At 42.8% G+C, this 20,131-nt stretch overlaps 1 protein-coding gene across 9 annotated transcripts in view; it reads right to left on the reverse strand.

Moving 5' to 3' along the window:
• LOC110509485 (ral guanine nucleotide dissociation stimulator) overlaps window positions 1-20,131 on the reverse strand; it is a 202,458-nt gene that overhangs the window by 163,074 nt on the left and 19,253 nt on the right. For 6 of the 9 annotated variants that reach the window (XM_090227332.1, XM_090227330.1, XM_090227331.1 and 3 more), the window contains exon 2: window positions 4,758-5,240. The exons of the other annotated variants lie outside the window; for them this stretch is intronic. In XM_090227332.1, coding sequence (XP_090083458.1) covers window positions 4,758-4,949 — 192 coding nt within the window. In that variant the 5' untranslated portion in view covers window positions 4,950-5,240. The remainder of the gene's footprint in view (window positions 1-4,757; window positions 5,241-20,131) is intronic. 9 annotated transcript variants of the gene reach the window in all.

A 20,131-nucleotide genomic window follows, 5' to 3' on the forward strand; every position in this document is an offset into this window, starting at 1 on the left:
AGAACTGGAAGGAAAGGGGACCAAAGGAGGAATTGGCTTTGGGGGTGACCAGTGAGATATATCTGCTGGAGCGCGTGCTACAGGTGGGTGCTGCTATGGTGACCAGCGAGCTGAGATAGGGCAGGGCTTTACCTAGCAGAGACTTGTAGATAACCTGTAGCCAGTGGGTTTGGCGACGAGTATGAAGCGGGGGCAGCCAACGAGAGCGTACAGGTTGCAGTGGTGGGTAGTATATGGGGCTTTGGTGACAAAACGGATGGCACTGTGATAGACTACTGAGTAGAGTAGAGTGTGCTGAGTTTGCTGAGTAGAGTGTTGGAGGCTATTTTGTAGATGACATCGCCGAAGTCAAGGATCGGTAGGATGGTCAGTTTTACAAGGGTATGTTTGGCAGCATGAGTGAAGGAAGCTTTGTTGCGAAATAGGAAGCTGATTATATATTTAATTTTTGATTGGAGATGCTTAATGTGAGTCTGGAAGGAGAGTTTACAGTCTAGCCAGACACCTAGGTATTTGTAGTTATCCACGTATTCTAAGTCAGAGCCGTCCAGAGTAGTGATGCTGGATGGGCGGGCAGGTGCGGGCAATGATCGGTTGAATAGCATGCATTTAGTTTTATTTGCGTTTAAGAGCAGTTGGAGGCCACGGAAGGAAAGTTGTATGGCATTGAAGCTCGTCTGGAGGTTAGTTAACACAGTGTCCAAAGAAGGGCCAGAAGTGTACAGAATGGTGTTGTCTGCGTAGAGGTGGATCAGAGACTCACCAGCAGCAAGAGCGACCTCATTGATGTATACAGAGAAGAGAGTCAGTCCAAGAATTTAACCCTGTGGCACCCCCATAGAGACTGCCAGAGGTCCGGACAGCAGACCCTCCGATTTGACACACTGAACTCTATCAGAGAAGTAGTTGGTGAACCAGGCGAGGCAATTATTTGAGAAACCAAGGCTGTCGAGTCTGCCGATGAGGATGTGGTGATTGACAGAGTCGAAAGCCTTGGCCAGATCAATGAATACGGCTGCACAGTAATGTTTCTTATCGATGGCGGTTAAGATATCGTTTAGGACCTTGAGCGTGGCTGAGGTGCACCCATGACCAGCTCTGAAACCAGATTGCATAGCAGAGAAGGTATGGTGAGATTCGAAATGGTCGGTAATCTGTTTGTTGACTTGGCTTTCGAAGACCTTAGAAAGGCATGGTAGGATAGATATAGGTCTGTAGCAGTTTGGGTCAAGAGTGTCCCCCCCTTTGAAGAGGGGGATGACCGCAGCTGCTTTCCAATCTTTGGGAATCTCAGACGACGAGAAAGAGAGGTTGAACAGGCTAGTAATAGGGGTGGCAACAATTTCGGCAGATAATTTTAGAAAGAAAGTGTCCAGATTGTCTAGCCCGGCTGATTTGTAGGGGTCCAGATTTTGCAGCTCTTTCAGAACACCAGCTGAACGGATTTGGGAGAAGGAGAAATGGGGAAGGCTTGGGCGAGTTGCTGTGGGGGGTGCAGTGCGGTTGACCGGGGTAGGAGTAGCCAGGTGGAAAGCATGGCCAGCCGTAGAAAAATGCTTATTGAAATTCTCAATTATGGTGGATTTATCAGTGGTGACAGTGTTTCCTATCTTCAGTGCAGTGGGCAGCTGGGAGGAGGTGTTCTTATTCTCCATGGACTTTACAGTGTCCCAGAATTGTTTTGAGTTAGTGTTGCAGGAAGCAAATTTCTGCTTGAAAAAGCTAACCTTGGCTTTTCTAACTGCCTGTGTATAATGGTTTCTAGCTTCCCTGAACAGCTGCATATCACAGGGGCTGTTCGATGCTAATGCAGAACGCCATAGGATATTTTTGTGTTGGTTAAGGGCAGTCAGGTCTGGGGAGAACCAAGGGCTATATCTGTTCCTGGTTCTAAATTTCTTGAATGGGGCATGTTTATTTAAGATGGTTAGGAAGGCATTTAAAAAAATATCCAGGCATCCTCTACTGACGGGATGAGATCAATATCCTTCCAGGATACCCCGGCCAGGTCGATTAGAAAGGCCTGCTCGCTGAAGTGTTTCAGACTTACAGTTAGTGCATTCATCTTAATATAGCTAGGTGGGACAACCACATTATAACTGTCACACCCTGATCTGTTTCACCTGTCTTTGTGCTTGTCTCCACCCCCCTCCAGGTGTCGCCCATCTTCCCCATTATCCCCAGTGTATTTATGTTCTCTGTTTGTCTGTTGCCAGTTCGATTTGTTTTGTCAAGCCTAACAGAGTTTTTCCTGTGCTTCTGTCTTTCTCTAGTTCCTGTTTTCTAGTTTTCCCGGTTTTGACCATTCTGCCTGCCCTGACCCGGAGCCTGCCGTTCTGTACCTTGTCACACCACCCTGGATTACTGACCTCTGCCTGCCCTGACCCTGATTTATTCCATATATAAAATGATCTTATTCATGGCATGATTTCAAACTTTCCACCATGATACATCAGGGGCTGTGAGGTGGGGTGCTGTGAGATTATTTTAATATACTCTTTGTCCTAGCTTCAGGGGGAAGCTGGTTCCACCATTGGGTTGCCAGGACAGAGAAGAGATTGGACTGGGCTGAGCGGGAGCTGCCCTCCTGTAGGGGTGGGAGGGCCAAGAGACCAGAGGTGGCACCCATGAGTGAAAAGCAGAAATGACAAGTATAGAACATTTAAAGTATTGTGTACCCTACAGGTTATCTCTGTTACTTCACTTACTACAGTCTATCGAACAGGGGAGGAGCTCTGATATCCGTTCAGACCCCAGTCCTACCCACTTACAGTTTACAGAACATGTGCTGTTTCAATATTTCTTCAGTAGGTTTCCTCAAGGAGAAAGCCCCCACTTATATGTCAAAGATAATACAACAAAAACACTATAGTAAATGCTACAGTAATTTCTGCAAAAACACTACAATAAATACTATAGTCTACTACAATAATGTTTGCTATAACACTACAATAAATACTACAGTATGCTACAGTCATGTTTGCTATAACACTACAATAAATACTACAGTATGCTACAGTCATGTTTGCTATAACACTACAATAAATACTACAGTATGCTACAGTCATGACCACAACAATACTACAGTGAATACTTTAATATATAAATATAGTAATACTACAGTATTTATACCATATCAAACCAAATCAAATGTTATTGGTCACATACACATGGTTAGCAGATGTTAATACGAGTGTAGCGAAATGCTTGTGCTTCTAGTTCCGACAATGCAGTAATATCTAACAAGTAATCTAACACTTTCACAACTATCTTATACACACAAGTGTAAAGGAATGAATAAGAATATGTATATGTAAATATATGGATGAGCGATTGCCAAATGGCATAGGCAAGATGCAGTAGATGGTATAGAGTACAGTATATACATATAATATGAGTAATGTAGGGTATGTAAATATTATATAAATTGGCATTGTTTTAAGTGACTAGTGATACATTTATTACATCAAATGTTTAATTATTAAAGTGGCTAGAGATGGGTCAGTATGTTGGCAGCAGCCACTCAATGTTAGTGATGGCTGTTTAACAGTCTGATGACCCTGGCCCATAGCTTACTATAGTGTTTTTTCACGTGGTTACCCATGGCATTCACAAACGTTTACATGCACACTACAACACACACAAGCCTAACACACTTAAACTCACACAAAATGTGTCACACACTAAAACTCTTATGCCCACACATGGCAGCAACAAACATAAATAAAGTTGAGTTGACAATGACCCAAATGTAAAAGCCAACCTGAAAAAAAAAGCTTGTGTCTACTAGCTATACTAGACGAGACAGAATAAACCATTGTCACCTTCACAAACAGAAACACAGAATCTCAGGACCAAAGAGACCTTATGACATAGCCTATAACCTATGGCATCTCCAATGAGGTAGTGTGTTATTTGGTAAGTAGAACACACACTGCTTGGACAGCAATCAACACGGTGACCCATTGGAATCCAATTGAATCAATGACTTCTACTGGTTCAATGGCACAGTTTTAAAAGCTGCCTCGTGCCATTTGGATGGGAAAATAACTAGTGACTGGTGTTTGTTCCATATAAAAATAATTGTTTTTTCAAATCAAATTGATGATGGCTCAAACGCATGCCACCTTGTCCTCCAATCATGGATGATTAATATGATTGATTAATGCAATTTATTAATCACAGCATTTTTTAAGTAATGTTGGGTAATTTGCAGAGATTATAACAGTTATAGTTGAGTGTCTATACATTATGGACTATTGTAGTTTCATCACATGACTTGTACTAAAGCATGACTTGTACAGCAAGTTGTGTGCAGGGTTCACTTGCAAAAGAGACCTGTGTCTCATTGTTGACTCCCTGCAAAAGTTAAAGTAAAATAAAATAATAAAAACTGCCTATATTATGAAACTGGTTTCATGTTTATTCTTCATCAATAAAGCATGTATATTTCACAACGTGCGTTGAAACATTTCAGAAAACAAATGGGCTACTAAAACAATGTTGCGGAATATCAAAAGGACATCCGCACTTAAATGTATTGAACTTGAGTAACTGGTTCATTGACACTAAGGCAGAAAGAAACAACAAAACACAACAGAACATACAGTTTCTCCTCTAAAAACCATAAGCCATTCTTGCTTATCGATCAGTTGTCGCAGATTCGACAGCAGACCCGTCACCAGACGCATGAATGAACCACACAAATGTACAGTGCGCCCAGCGCGCAGTGAACAAATTACTGGTGATTTCCTTACCTCCAACAGCGGAAGGTCGGGGTCCAATTGGGTGAAGCTATGCAGGACAACGGGGCTCACATTCCCGGCGACCTCTAGTTTCACGCCGTCCCAGATGTTGCGAATCCTCCAGGTGCTGGCATCGAACATCACATCAGGAGAAACCAGCTTGATTATGCGCCCCTCGCACTGAGCTACCGTTAGATAAACCATTGGTGTCGTCCGTCTGTATTGCTACAACGGCAACATTGTTACGAAGCCCACACCGTGGTAGTCTTTCATCATGTCATGCGGTTAAAAACGGTGGCACGGTCCTTTTTCTCACAAAAGCAAGCAGAAGACCCGGGTGAATGTAGGCTACAAACCAATTTGTTTGTGTACAGTATGTCTGCTGCGGGAAGCGAGGACGGGGTTAGCTTGGAAAGGTCCTCCACAGATCCTCCCCCGAAGCAGGAAGCCTGCCCCCTCTTGAGAAGCTGATGTCATTTTCGCAGCAAAGTCGTTCTGTAGGACATAGGTAGTAAACTTTAGTGCTCTTACCACGATTCACACCCTCATGTTAACGTTTCTAAATGTAGCCTTTATTTAACTGGGCACGTCAGTTAAGAACAAATTCTTATTTACAAACCTGGGCCAAATGCGCTCTGCCCTATGGGACTGGGACTCTCAATCACGGATGGATGTGATACAGCCTGGATTCAAACCAGGGACTGTAGTGATGCCTCTTGCACTGAGATGCAGTGCTTTAGACCGCTGCACCACTCGGAAGTATAAGGGCATAGGCATAATGTGTCCACCAAAATAACTTTAAACAACTGGGCAAAATGTCTCATGACCTTTTCAGTTTTCACTTGCAAATAGCCCTTGATTTCTATGATAGATCTGTATCCTTCTATCAAGAAATGACATCCATTCCATGAGAGCAATATTAGGCTCTTTTGCCACTATGGGCAATATACCACGGCTAAGGGCTGTTCTTAGTCGCGACGCAACTGGATACAGCCCTTAGCCAAGGTACAGTGTATTGGCCATTTACCACAAACACCTGAGGTGCATTATTGCTATTATAAACTGGTTACCAATGTCATTAGAGCAGTGGTATATGGACTGATATATCACGGCTGTCAGCCAATTAGCATTCAGGGCTCAAACCACCCAGTTTATAATAGTGTCTATAGTTCTACTGTGCAGTATGCATGCCAGAGCACAAATTGGGATTTGTAAGGGTGGTGCTCTTCCCAAAACCATCTGTTAAACATTTCTAACAAATCTATTAGGCCTACATTCAAGCCTACATTCTCACTGTCTAGCACCTTAAAGTGATATAAAAAAACGGACATAATATTGTATTACACTATAGACGGGTTAGCTGACAACGTCACGAACACGATGTGCACGCTTCAAAGGGGTAGAACGCCGTATGTTGTTATGATTCTGGATGGTCAGATAGCTAGCAACAATGACAACAAACCGCCATGTGGAATTGTAAGTGGCTCGTTCTTGATAGCATGTCTTGTTTTGAGTTGTTTTGACTGATGTCGCATTTATGCTAATATTGAAAATATTTGCAAGAGAACTTGCTAACCAACAATTGTAACAATGTATTTGAGAGACAAGTGTTCATTGTGCAACTATTTGTTTTATCAATATATATTGGAGACCAAATATAGTTTACAAGTTATCAACAATCTATCCAACCCTGGCTGTTTTGCCCCACAGTTGTGCAAGAGTCAGATTTTTTCCTAAACAACCAACCGTTGTATAGCATTGAAGCATATTTACTCTGGGCCTGCTTAAAGGCAGTGTTTGAAAAACCGTATTTCACAGTGTAAAATTACACTGTGAAAGTGAAATACAAAACAGAGAAAGAAACAAACTAATTTGTGTCTTGAGTTGCCCCCACACATATCCATAGCAACATCTTGGCTGTTCCACTTTCTACATCTGTTTTGCGTTATGTGTGGACTGAGCAGGCTGACTCACTGCCAGTAAGCACAGGCTGAAAACCAGGGTTGGGTAGTAGTGAACTAGTTTCTGGTCCGTTTGACCAAACAACAAGGAAGTCATAGACTGTACACTGGGTTGTCACTTAGTGCAGTGACTGAGTTGACATGACCTCTATGAGATCAGTGTCCCTATACCGGGACGGTTGTTGCCGTGCGCTAATGTGACTAGAATGCGGTTGTAAGTAACATCCAACTTTCCAGGACATAGACATGTCTTATATGTGCAGAAAGCTTAAATTCTTGTTATTCTAACTGCACTGTCCAATTTACAGTAGGTATTACAGTGAAACAATACCATTCTATTGCTTGAGGAGAGTGCACAACAACAAAACATTATTACGGCACTTGGTTTGATACATTCACCTCTGAAGCTAAATAATGTAATTCAGTAATCTTGCTCTGATTTGTCATCCTGAGGGTCCCAGAGATAAAATGCAGTATTGTTTTGTTTGATAAAATAAATTTTTATATTCAAATGTAGGAACTGGGTTCTAAAGTTTGAACCCCTGCTGTTTCTGGCCCCACATCCAACTGCCCGGAGAAGCTAATATTCCATCATGTATGTGTCACGTTCTGACCATCGTTCGTGTGTGTTTTCCTTGTTTTAGTGTTGGTCAGAACGTGAGCTGGGTGGGCATTCTATGTTGTGTGTCTTGTTTGTCTATTTCTATGTTTGGCCTGATATGGTTCTCAATCAGAGGCAGGTGTTAGTCATTGTCTCTGATTGGGAACCATATTTAGGTAGCCTGTTTGGTGTTGGGTTTTGTGGGTGATTGTTCCTGTCTCTGTGTTTGCACCAGATAGGACTGTTTAGGGTTTCACATTTCATTATTTTGTAGTTTATTCATGTATATTTTTTTCTTCATTAAAAAAAAAACATGAATAACCACCACCCTGCATTTTGGTCCGCCTCTACTTCACAACAGGAAAACCGTTACAGTATGACCTTGCTGGGAGTGTTTAAACTTTTTATTTTTATTACCGTAGCATGTTTTAAGTTCTCTATAGTCATGTACTTGAAAATGTATCAATTGACCAATTCGGCACATTTGGGCAGACTCGATACAACATTTTGTGCAGTATTGCAACGCTTCACTGGAACAGTCTGAAACTTTGCACATACACTGCTTCCATCTAGTGAACAGCATCTAAATTGCGCCTAAACTCCAATATTATACTAAGGCCTTTCTCTTGCATTTCAAAGAGGATAAAAAAAATAGAAAACGCATGTTTTTTTTCAGTGTTTCCTTTCAAATGTAATCAAGAATATGCATATCCTTGCTTCAAGTCCTGAGATACAGGCAGTTAGATATGGGTGTCATTTTAGATGAAAATGTAAAAAAAGGGTCTGATCTTAAACTAAAATGTACTTATTAAGATATTTTTGGGGTTTCTGTACTTTACTTTACTGTTCATATTTTGACAACTTTTACTTCTACATTCCTAATGAAAATTATGTACTTTTTACTCCATACATTTTCCCTGACATCCCAAAGTACTCGTTACATTTTGAATGCTTAGCAGGACAACATTTTTTGGGGAATTCACACACTTATCAAGAGAACTTCCCTTGTCATTCCTACTGCGTCTGATCTGGCGGATTCACTAAACACATGCTTTGTTTGTAAATTATGACTGAGTGTTGGAGTGTGCCCCTGGCTATCCGTAAATAAAAAAACAAAGAAATGGTGCTGGTTTGCTTAAAATATAAGGAATGTGAAATGATTTATACTTATATTTATACTCACATCCTACCATATCTTTGTCTGTACATTATACCGTGAAGCTATTTTATCGCCCCCAAAAACCTCCTTTTACTCTCTGTTCCAGACATTCTAGACGACCAATTCTCATAACTTTTAGCCATACCCTTATCTTACTCCTCCTCTTTTCCTCTGGTGATGTAGAGGTGAATCCAGGCCCTGCAGTGCCTAGCTCCACTCCTATTCCCCAGGAGCTCTCTTTTGATGACTTCTGTAACCGTAATAGCCTTGGTTTCATGCATGTTAACATTAGAACCCTCCTCCCTAAGTTTGTTTTATTCACTGCTTTAGCACACTCTGCCAACCCGGATGTTCTAGCCGTGTCTGAATCCTGGCTTAGGAAGACCACCAAAAATTCTGAAATGTTCATCCCTAACTACAACATTTTCAGACAAGATAGAACGGCCAAAGGGGGCGGTGTTGCAATCTACTGCAAAGATATCCTGCAAAGGTCTGTCCTACTATCCAGGTCTGTACCCAAACAATTTGAACTTCTACTTTTAAAAATCCACCTCTCTAAAAACAAGTCGCTCACCTTTGCCGCCTGCTATAGACCACCCTCTGCCCCCAGCTATGCTCTGGACACCATGTGTGAACTGATTGCCCCCCATCTATCTTCAGAGCTCATGCTACTAGGTGACCTAAACTGGAACATGCTTAACACCCCAGCCATCCTACAATCTAAGCTTGATGCCCTCAATCTCACACAAATTATCAATGAACCTACCAGATACCACACCAAAGCCGTAAACACGGGCACCCTCATAGATATCATCCTAAACAACTTGCCCTCTAAACACACCTCTGCTGTTTTCAACCAAGATCTCAGCAATCACTGCCTCATTGCCTGCATCCGTAATGGGTCAGTGGTCAAACGACCTCCCCTCATCACTGTCAAACGCTCCCTGAAACACTTCAGCGAGCAGGCCTTTCTAATCGACCTGGCCGGGGTATACTGGAAGGATATTGATCTCATCCCGTCAGTAGAGGATGCCTGGTTATTTTTTTATAAAATGCCTTCCTCGCCATCTTAAATAAGCATGTCCCATTCAAGAAATGTAGAACCAGGAACAGATTTTGCCCTTGGTTCTCTCCAGACCTGACTACCCTTAACCAACACAAAAACATCCTATGGCTTTCTGCATTAGCAGCGAACAGCCCCCGTGATATGCAACTTTTCAGGGAAGCTAGAAACCAATATACACAGGCAGTTAGAAAAGCCAAGGCTAGCTTTTTCAATCAGAAATGTTCTTCCTGCAACACAAACCATGGGCCACTGTAAAATCCATGGAGAATAAGAATACCTCCTCCCAGCTGCCCACTGCACTGAAGATAGGAAACACTGTCACCACCGATAAATCCACTATAATTGAGAATTTCAATAAGCATTTTCAATGCTTTCCACCTGGCTACCCCTACCCCGGTCAACAGCACTGCACCACCCATAGCAACTCACCCAAGCCTTCGCCATTTCTCCTTCTCCCAAATCCAGTCAGCTGATGTTCTGAAAGAGCTGCAAAATCTGGACCCCTACAAATCAGTCGGGCTAGACAATTTGGACCCTTTCTTTCTAAAATGATCTGCCGAAATTGTTGCCACCCCTATTACTAGCCTGTTCAACCTCTCTTTCGTGTCGTCTGAGATTCCCAAATTTTGGAAAGCAGCTGCTGTCATCCCCCTTTTCAAAGGGGGTGGCACTCTTGACCCAAACTGCTACAGACCTATAACTTTCATTCCCTGCCTTTCTAAGGTCTTCGAAAGCCAAGTCAACAAACAGATTACCGACCATTTCAAATCCCACCATACCTTCTCCGCTATGCAATCTTGTTTCAGAGCTGGTCATGGGTGCACCTCAGCCACGCTCAAGGTCCTAAATGATATCTTAACCGCCATCGATAAGGAACAATACTGTGCAGCCGTATTCATTGACCTGGCCAAGGCTTTTGACTCTGTCAATCACCACATCCTCATCGGCAGACTCAACAGCCTTGGTTTCTCAAATGATTGCCTCGCCTGGTTCACCAACTACTTCTCTGATAGAGTTCAGTGTGTCAAATCGGAGGGTCTGTTGTCCGGGCCCCTGGCAGTCTCTCTTGAGGGTTCAACTCATTGACCGACTCTCTTCTCTGTATACAGTGGGGCAAAAAAGTATTTAGTCAGCCACCAATTGTGCAAGTTCTCCCACTTAAAAAGATGAGAGAGGCCTGTAATTTTCATCATAAGTACACTTCAACTATGACATACAAAATGGTAGAAAAAAAATCCAGAAAATCACATTGTAGGATTTTTAATGAATTTATTTGCAAATTACGGTGGAAAATAAGTATTTGGTCACCTACAAACAAGCACTATTTCTGGCTCTCACAGACCTGTAACTTCTTCTTTAAGAGGCTCCTCTGTCCTCCACTCATTACCTGTATTAATGGCACCTGTTTGAACTTGTTATCAGTATAAAAGACACCTGTCCACAACCTCAAACAGGCACACTCCAAACTCCACTATGGCCAAGACCAAAGAGCTGTCACAGGACACCAGAAACAAAATTGTAGACCTGCACCAGGCTGGGAAGACTGAATCTGCAATAGGTAAGCAGCTTGGTTTGAAGAAATCAACTGTGGGAGCAATTATTAGGAAATGGAAGACATACAAGACCACTGATAATCTCCCTCGATCTGGGGCTCCACGCAAGATCTCACCCCGTGGGGTCAAAATGATCACAAAAACGGTGAGCAAACATCCCAGAACCACACGGGGGGACCTAGTGAATGACCTGCAGAGAGCTTGGACCAAAGTAACAAAGCCTACCATCAGTAACACACTACGCCGCCAGGGACTCAAATCCTGTAGTGCCAGACGTGTCCCTCTGCTTAAGCCAGTGCATGTCCATGCCCGTCTGAAGTTTGCTAGAGAGCATTTGGATGATCCAGAAGAAGATTGTGAGAATGTCATATGGTCAGATGAAACCAAAATATAACTTTTTGGTAAAAACTCAACTCGTCGTGTTTGGAGGACAAAGAATGCTGAGTTGCATCCAAAGAACACCATACCTACTGTGAAGCATGGGGGTGGAAATATCATGCTTTGGGGCTGTTTTTCTGCAAAGGGACCAGGACGACTGATCCGTGTAAAGGAAAGAATGAATGGGGCCATGTGTCGTGAGATTTTGAGTGAAAACCTCCTTCCATCAGCAAGGGCATTGAAGATGAAACGTGGCTGGGTCTTTCAGCATTACAATGATCCCAAACACACCGCTCGGGCAACGAAGGAGTGGCTTCGTAAGAAGCATTTCAAGGTCCTGGAGTGGCCTAGCCAGTCTCCAGATCTCAACCCCATAGAAAATCTTTGGAGGGAGTTGAAAGTCCATGTTGCCCAGCAACAGCCCCAAAACATCACTGCTCTAGAGGAGATCTGCATGAAGGAATGGGCAAAAATACCAGCAACAGTGTGTGAAAACCTTGTGAAGACTTACAGAAAACGTCATTGCGCTGTCATTGCCAACAAAGGGTACATAACAAAGTATTGAGATAAACTTTTGTTATTGACCAAATAGTTATTTTCCACCATAATTTGCAAATAAATTCATAAAAAAATCCTACAATGTGATTTTCTGGATTTTTTTTCTCATTTTGTCTGTCATAGTTGAAGTGTACCTATGATGAAAATTACAGGCCTCTCTCATCTTTTTAAGTGGGAGAACTTGCACAATTGGTGGCTGACTAAATACTTTTTTGCCCCACTGTACATCAATGATGTCGCTCTTGCTGCTGGTGAGTCTCTGATCCACCTCTACGCAGACGACACCATTCTGTATACTTCTGGCCCTTCTTTGGACACTGTGACAACAACCCTCCAGGCGAGCTTCAATGCCATACAACTCTCCTTCCGTGGCCTCCAATTGCTCTTAAATACAAGTAAAACGAAATGCATGCTCTTCAACCGATCGCTGCCTGTACCTGCCCTCCTGTCCAACATCACTACTCTGGACGGCTCTGACTTAGAATATGTGGACAACTACAAATACCTAGGTGTCTGGTTAGACTGTAAACTCTCCTTCCAGACTCACATCAAACATATCCAATCCAAAGTTAAATCTAGAATTGGCTTCTTATTTCGCAACAAAGCATCCTTCACTCATGCTGCCAAACATACCCTTGTAAAACTGACCATCCTACCAATCCTCGACTTCGGCGCTGTCATTTACAAAATAGCCTCCAATACCCTACTCAATAAATTGGATGCAGTCTATCACAGTGCCATCCGTTTTTTCACCAAAGCCCCATATACTACCCACCACTGCGACCTGTACGCTCTCGTTGGCTGGCCCTTGCTTCATACTCGTCGCCAAACCCACTGGCTCCAGGTCATCTACAAGACCCTGCTAGGTAAAGTCCCCCCTTATCTCAGCTTGCTGGTCACCATAGCAGCACCCACCTGTAGCACGCGCTCCAGCAGGTAGATCTCTCTGGTCACCCCCAAAACCAATTCTTCCTTTGGCCACCTCTCCTTTCAGTTCTCTGCTGCCAATGACTGGAACGAACTACAAAAATCTCTGAAACTGGAAACACTTATCTCCCTCACTAGCTTTAAGCACCAGCTGTCAGAGCAGCTCACAGATTACTGCACCTGTACATAGCCCATCTATAATTTAGCCCAAACAATTACCTCTTTCCCTACTGTATTTATTTCTTTTGCTCCTTTGCACCCCATTATTTCTATCTCTACTTTGCACATTCTTCCACTGCAAATCAACCATTCCAGTGTTTTATTTGCTATATTGTATTTACTTTGCCACCGTGGCCTTTTTTTGCCTTTACCTCCCGTATCTCACCTCACTTGCTCACATTGTATATAGACTAATTTTTCTACTGTATTATTGACTGTATGTTTGTTTTACTCCATGTGTAACTCTGTGTTGTTGTATGTGTCGAACTGGTTTGCTTTATCTTGACCAGGTCGCAGTTGCAAATGAGAACTTGTTCTCAACTTGCCTACCTGGTTAAATAAAGGTGAAATAAATAAAATAAATAAATCTTTACTTTTACTCAAGTATGAGATTTGGATACTTTTTCCACCACTGCTCTGTGGAGGCTTATTATTTCCTATATTTTGACTCTTCTGCATTTTCGACGGTAACCTGCAGGTAAGGTTCAGAAACGAATTATGGGATGCCATTTTATTAGTTGGTCTGGCTTTTTTGTGATCCCAGAATATAAAATGATAAGTGGAGCAGAAATAGCTTGTGTGCTACTTGAGGGTAGCTTGTAACCAAAGATTCTCAAGCACGTTATATAATAGTGTGGGCCGGGGCTATCAACCTTAGCCATCACCGATGGACGAAGCAGAGATGTCCTCTTATCTTCTGCTCGTCAGACACCAGTGTTGCGTTACAGATGAGAGAAATGTATTTGAAAATAGCACACTTACACAAAAAGCCAGATTCCCAAACGCAGATTAAGACAGATTCATTCCTGGACTAAAAACCACTTTCAATGGAGATTCTTAATTTTCATCTGGGAAACCATTCCAAAGAGTACAGACATAGTTGTACAGTGTAGGAAATGGCAATGGAAGAGCATTTCTCTCCGTGTCACCTCTTTTCTAATTACTACACAGCTACTCAAATAGAATGGAATCCAGGCATAGCTCACCAGCTTTGAAATGCAAAACATCTATCCTGCTTCATGCCCTGGCCTAAACTGTTCCCTTTTAGAGAACTGTTCCCTTTGTACACTCTTAGAAAAAAAGGTGATATTTATAACCTTAAATGGTTCTTCGGCTGTTCCAATAGGATAACCCTTTGAAGAACCCTTTTTGGTTTCAGGTGGATCCAAAAAGGGTTCTCCCTGGAACTAAAAAGGGTTCTCCCTGGAACAAAAAAGGGTTCTCCCTGGAACAAAAAAGGGTTCTCCCTGGAACTAAAAAGGGTTCTCCCTGGAACAAAAAAGGGTTCTCCCTGGAACTAAAAAGGGTTCTCCCTGGAACAAAAAAGGGTTCTCCCTGGAACAAAAAAGGGTTCTCCCTGGAACAAATAAGGGTTCTCCCTGGAACAAAAAAGGGTTCTCCCTGGAACAAAAAAGGGTTCTCCCTGGAACAAAAAAGACTTCTCCCTGGAACTAAAAAGGGTTCTCCCTGGAACAAAAAAGGGTTCTCCCTGGAACAAAAAAGGGTTCTCCCTGGAACTAAAAAGGGTTCTCCCTGGAACTAAAAAGGGTTCTCCCTGGAACTAAAAAGACTTCTCCCTGGAACTAAAAAGGGTTCTCCCTGGAACAAAAAAGGGTTCTCCCTGGATCAAAAAAGGGTTCTCCTATTGAAACAGCCAAATAACCCCTTTTTCTAAGTGTGTAGGGGACCCACACCACCCATGTCTAACTGCCATTTATCTCTCTCTCTGAATCTCTCTCTCTCTATTTCTCTCTCTCTTAATAGGATGAATGATAATAACTCATATAAATGCCAGTCAAACAAGGTAATACAGGACAGCCAATTAACCAGGCGACCCTCATATTCACCAGTCCCTTTCTAGATACAATCAGGTGCATTGCCTCTATAATTATCAAATTAGATCTAGGCTACACTTTGAAGCATAGGGACAGAGGTACAGTAACATTCTTCACTGTTGTATAACATCAAATGGAGTTGCTACAGTAATAGGATTGAAATTAGCCAAATGCCAGTCATGACAGAAATGTGGCTCTGCACTCTGGACTTAAATTATTAGGGTGTCTTGAGAGTTCTGCTTTTAGTGTAATTGTATGCCAAAGTACAGTATATATAATGTATATATAATGTAGGTTATATCTCTCCATGTGAGGACAAATACACATTCTCACAGTCACACACACATACATGATCACATACACATTCATTATAACATCCTCATTCACATAGACAAAAACTCATGATCTTTTGAACTCAAGTTCAACACTGTAAAATACACTCACTAAGTCACACAGGTGAATCCAATACAGACATCCCACTCTTTCTATTTCCCTCTATTTCTCTATTTCTCTCTCTCACACACACACACACACACACACACACACACACACACACACACACACACACACACACACACACACACACACACACATATATATATCTGAACGTTCCTACAGCAGAGGTCACCATTAAAGATGTGATAGACTTCCCCCTGTACTCCCTCTCCCCCTCCTCCCTCTCTCCCCCTCCTGGTCCTCATTAAAAAGGTGCTGATCAGTAAAGGAGATACTGGAGATAGACTACAGAGACTTCCGAGTAATGACACTGAAGTTGATAAGGACTCAACACCGGGAAGACAACAATCCAGACCACCATTCCCTCCTCTTATCTCTGGGACACCACATCCAACTATAGCTATGGCTGGTACTATAGCTGAGCCGGATGGGCTTTTGGACAAGGAAATGCAGAGGAATTATGGAAATCGTTTTTCGGAGAAAAAGTAACTACTGGAAATTTTTCCAAAATAAGACGTGATTTCCCCAAATGTTTATAAAACTTGTGTTGCATCAAATCCGAAATAACAAGATAAGAGTGAACGTGATAGTGGAAAAAGATGGACAGATCTCTTGATTTGCCAATAAAAAGACACTCAATCACTGACACATTGCTGTACTGGAGACGTTTGTGGTCATACGCACATCCTTAAAAATATAGGTGCTGGGCTAATAAAGAATACTATTATACTATTATACTATTAACAAGATGGCCCACACACTGCTATTACCCATGTTGACAGCTCTGGGGTATACAGGTTATTGCTGTATATGCCAGCATACTAGTATGACGTGGGCACACATTCACACACACATCCCATGACATGTGGAAGAGCATATGAAGTCGTTGCTAGAAAGTCATGTGATTTCTAGGATACTCAATGATGACTTAGTCATGTCATGATAGATCAGGTCACAGCACAGTGTGTGTGTGTGTGTGTGTGTGTGTGTGTGTGTGTGTGTGAAGGGGGTGGCAAACCATAATACGGTACGCTCTAGTACAGAAAGCCATACGCAGTCACACGCACACACATACAAAATAACAATGTTTACCTACACATGAGGACACCTCGTACTTCTAATAAAAATGACAAAAATAAAAAATATAATAATGATAAATATATAACGTTTTCAGACCTCTTCACTTTTCCCACATTTTGTTACGTTATAGCATTATAATAAAATTGATGAAATAGTTTTCATATCCCATAATGACAAACAAGATTTTTTATTTTTGCAAATGTATAAAAAACAAACGGAAATATCACATTTACATAAGTATTCAGACCCTTTACTTAGTACTTTGTTGAAGCACCTTTGGCAGCGATTTCAGCCTCCAGTCTTCTTGGGTATAACGCTACAAGCTTGGCACACCTGTATTTGGGTAGTTTCTCCCATTTTTCTATGCAGATCCTTTCAAGCTCTGTCATGTTGGATGGAGAGCATCGCTGCACAGCTATTTTCAGGTCTCTCCAGAGATGTTCGATCGGGTTCAAGTCCGGACTCTGGCTGGGACACTCAAGGACATTCAGAGACTTGTCCCGCAGCCACTCCTGATTTGGCTTGGCTTCAACATTGTCCTGTTGTAAGGAGAACCTTCGTCCCAGTCTGAGGTTATGGGTAATCTGGAGTAGGTTTAAATCATGGATCTCTCTGTACTTTGCTCTGTTCATCTTTCCCTCGATCCTGACTAGTCTCCCAGTCTCTGCTGCTGAAAAATACCCCCACAGCATAATGCTGCCACCACCATGCTTCACCGTAGGGATGGTGCCAGGTTTCTTCCAGACATGACGCTTGGCATTCAGGCCAAAGAGTTCAATCTTGGTTTCATCAGACCAGAGAATTTTGTTTCTCATGGTCTGAGAGTCCTTTAGAAGCCTTTTGGGAAACTCCAAGCGGGCTGTCATGTTCATTTTACTAAGGGATGGCTTCCGTCTGGCCCCTCTACCGTAAAGGCATGATTGGTGGAGTTCTGCAGAGATGGTTGTCCTTCTGAAAGTTTCTCTCTTCTCCACAGAGGAACTCTGGAGCTCTGTCAGAGTGACGATTAGGTTCTTGGTCACCTCCCCCGATTGCTCAGTTTGGCCGGGCGGCCAGATCTAGGAAGAGTCTTGGTGGTTCCAAACGTCTTCCATTTAAGAATGATAGAGGCCACTGTGTAATTGGGGACAGTCAATGCTGCAAAAATGTTTTGGTACCCTTCCCCAGATCTGTGCCTCGACACAATCCTGTCTCGGAACACTACAGATAATTCCTTCGACCTCATGGCTTGGTTTTTGCTCTGACATGCACTGTCAACTGTGGGACCTTATATAGACAGGTGTGTGCTTTATAAAATCATGTCCAATCATTTGAATTTACCACAGGTCGACTCCAATCAAGTTGTAGAAACATCTCAAGGATGACCAATGGAAACAGGATGCATCAGAGATCAAATTTAGAGTCGCAGAGCAAAGGGTCTGAATACTTATGTAAATAAGTTATTTCTGTTTTTCTGTTTTAGAAATTTGAAAAAATATCTAAAAACCTGTTTTTGCTTCGTCTTGATCGGTATCTGTGTGTAGATCGATGAATAAGGTTGTAACGTAACAAAATGTGGAAAAAGTCAAGGTCTCCGAATGCACTGTACATGCCACACTATACCATATTCCCTATACACCAGCAGCCCCTCTTACCTGACTGTTGTGATACCAGTGCAAAAAATGTAGAGGGCCTTGCACACGAGGCTGCTATTTCTAGGTTGTGTGTGTGTGCATGCTTGAAAGCCCTCACCTTGTCCCCAAACCCAAATTGAACCCTCTCTCCAATTCATTTGAGTCCAATTTAATTTCCCATTACCCCTCTTATGCAATGGTGGAGGAGGGAGGGAAAGCACCCCATCAGACTGTGTTATTTTCAGCAGTGCTGTCCTTCATCGTAATGGAGCTAAAATTGGGTTTTAGAAACCACTCTCATCAAATACAATTTAACAAATCAAAGGCAGCTGTATAAAAAAAAGCACCCTCCTCCATCCAAATCCACTTCTTGTTCATGGGTGATCAGATCTAAGGGGGAAACAAGATGTTACAGGGAACCAGCTGTCTCATGGAATCACTCTTGGTGTAATAAATAGAGAGGAAGCCAAGGAGCTTGAAACACCTGGAGTCTGGGCGAGACACTCCCAACTATAAGTCAGTCATTTACATAAGCCAGGTGTTTTTTAACTTCTCTGAAACCAAATATCTGCAGTGTGTTTGATACGATCTGGGTTTTGTCACACCCTGATCTGTTTCACCTGTATTTGGGATTGTCTCCACCCCCCTCCAGATGTCGCCCATCTTCCCCATTATCCACTGTGTATATATACCTGTGTTCTCTGTTTGTCTGTTGCCAGTTCGCTTTGTTTCGTCAAGCCTACTAGCGTTTTACACTCTGTTCCTGTCTCTTTATTGTTGATTGATTATCTGGATTACCGGCCCCTGCCTGCATTGACCTGTCTTTAGCCTGCCCCTGATGGATTAATAACCTGTTGTTAATTTGACGTTGTCTGCATCTGGGTCTTACCTCAAACGTGATAGTTTAATTGGTTTGCTTTCCTGTAGAAAGTCCTTCTAGGGCCACGGACATCTTTAAGATCAAGAAACACACGTGGACCAGCCGATGACGGCTGCCGCCGAAATGCGTCTGTTTGTTCTGACCTCTGCTGCTAAAAAAAATACATTAAAACTTAAAGAATATTTCAGTGAGTGCAGGTTTTTCCTTTCTTCCAGTTCCCAGAGGGTCAATAAATGGGCTGAACCATCTAAAGGTATCCCCCACACAGACCCCATGCCATTCTCAGATTATTGGGACAGTCCAGGTGGGGCTGGGTTAAATATGAACACAGGAGACAACCAAGACCATTTTGTATTGCACCCCTATGAATTCAAAGGATGTTCTAAAATACACCAAAGATGATTTTGCTAAAGAGGTCACAGGGTACATCCATAGAGATTATAATGCGATAGGTCCACTTACACGGCATCACTTGATTGGGTTGAGTCACTGATGTGATCTTCCTGTCCGGGTTGGTGCCCCCCTCGGGTTCGTGCCGTGGGGGAGATCTTGGTGGGCTATACTCGGCCTTGTCTCAGGGTAGTAGGTTGATGGTTGAAGATATCCCTCTAGTGGTGTGGGGGCTTTGCTTTGGCAAAGTGGGTGGGGTTATATCCTGCCTGTTTGGCCCTGTCCGGGCCACAGTGTCTCCCGACCCCTCCTGTCTCAGCCTCCAGTATTTATTCTGAAATAGTATATGTGTCGGGGGGCTAGGGTCAGTCTGTTATATCTGGAGTATTTCTCCTGTCTTTTCCGGTGTCTTGTGTGAATTTAAGTATGCTCTAATTCTCTCTTGCGCTTTTCTCTCTCTTTCTCCCACTCTTTCTCTCTGAGAACCTGAGCCATAGGACCATGCCTCAGGGCTACCTGGCCTGATGACTCCTTGATGTCCCTAGTCCACCTGGTCATGCTGCTGCTCCAGTTTCAACTGTTCTGCCTGCGGCTATGGAACCCTGACCTGTTCACCGGATGTGCTACCTTGTTCCGGACCTGGTGTTTTAGACTCTTTCTCTACTGCACCTGCTGTCTCTAACTCTGAATGCCCGGCTATGAAAGGCCAA

Source organism: Oncorhynchus mykiss, chromosome 29 (assembly GCF_057628025.1).
Source record: "Oncorhynchus mykiss isolate SJ-2025 chromosome 29, ASM5762802v1, whole genome shotgun sequence".
In the NCBI taxonomy this organism is placed as follows: domain Eukaryota; kingdom Metazoa; phylum Chordata; class Actinopteri; order Salmoniformes; family Salmonidae; genus Oncorhynchus; species Oncorhynchus mykiss.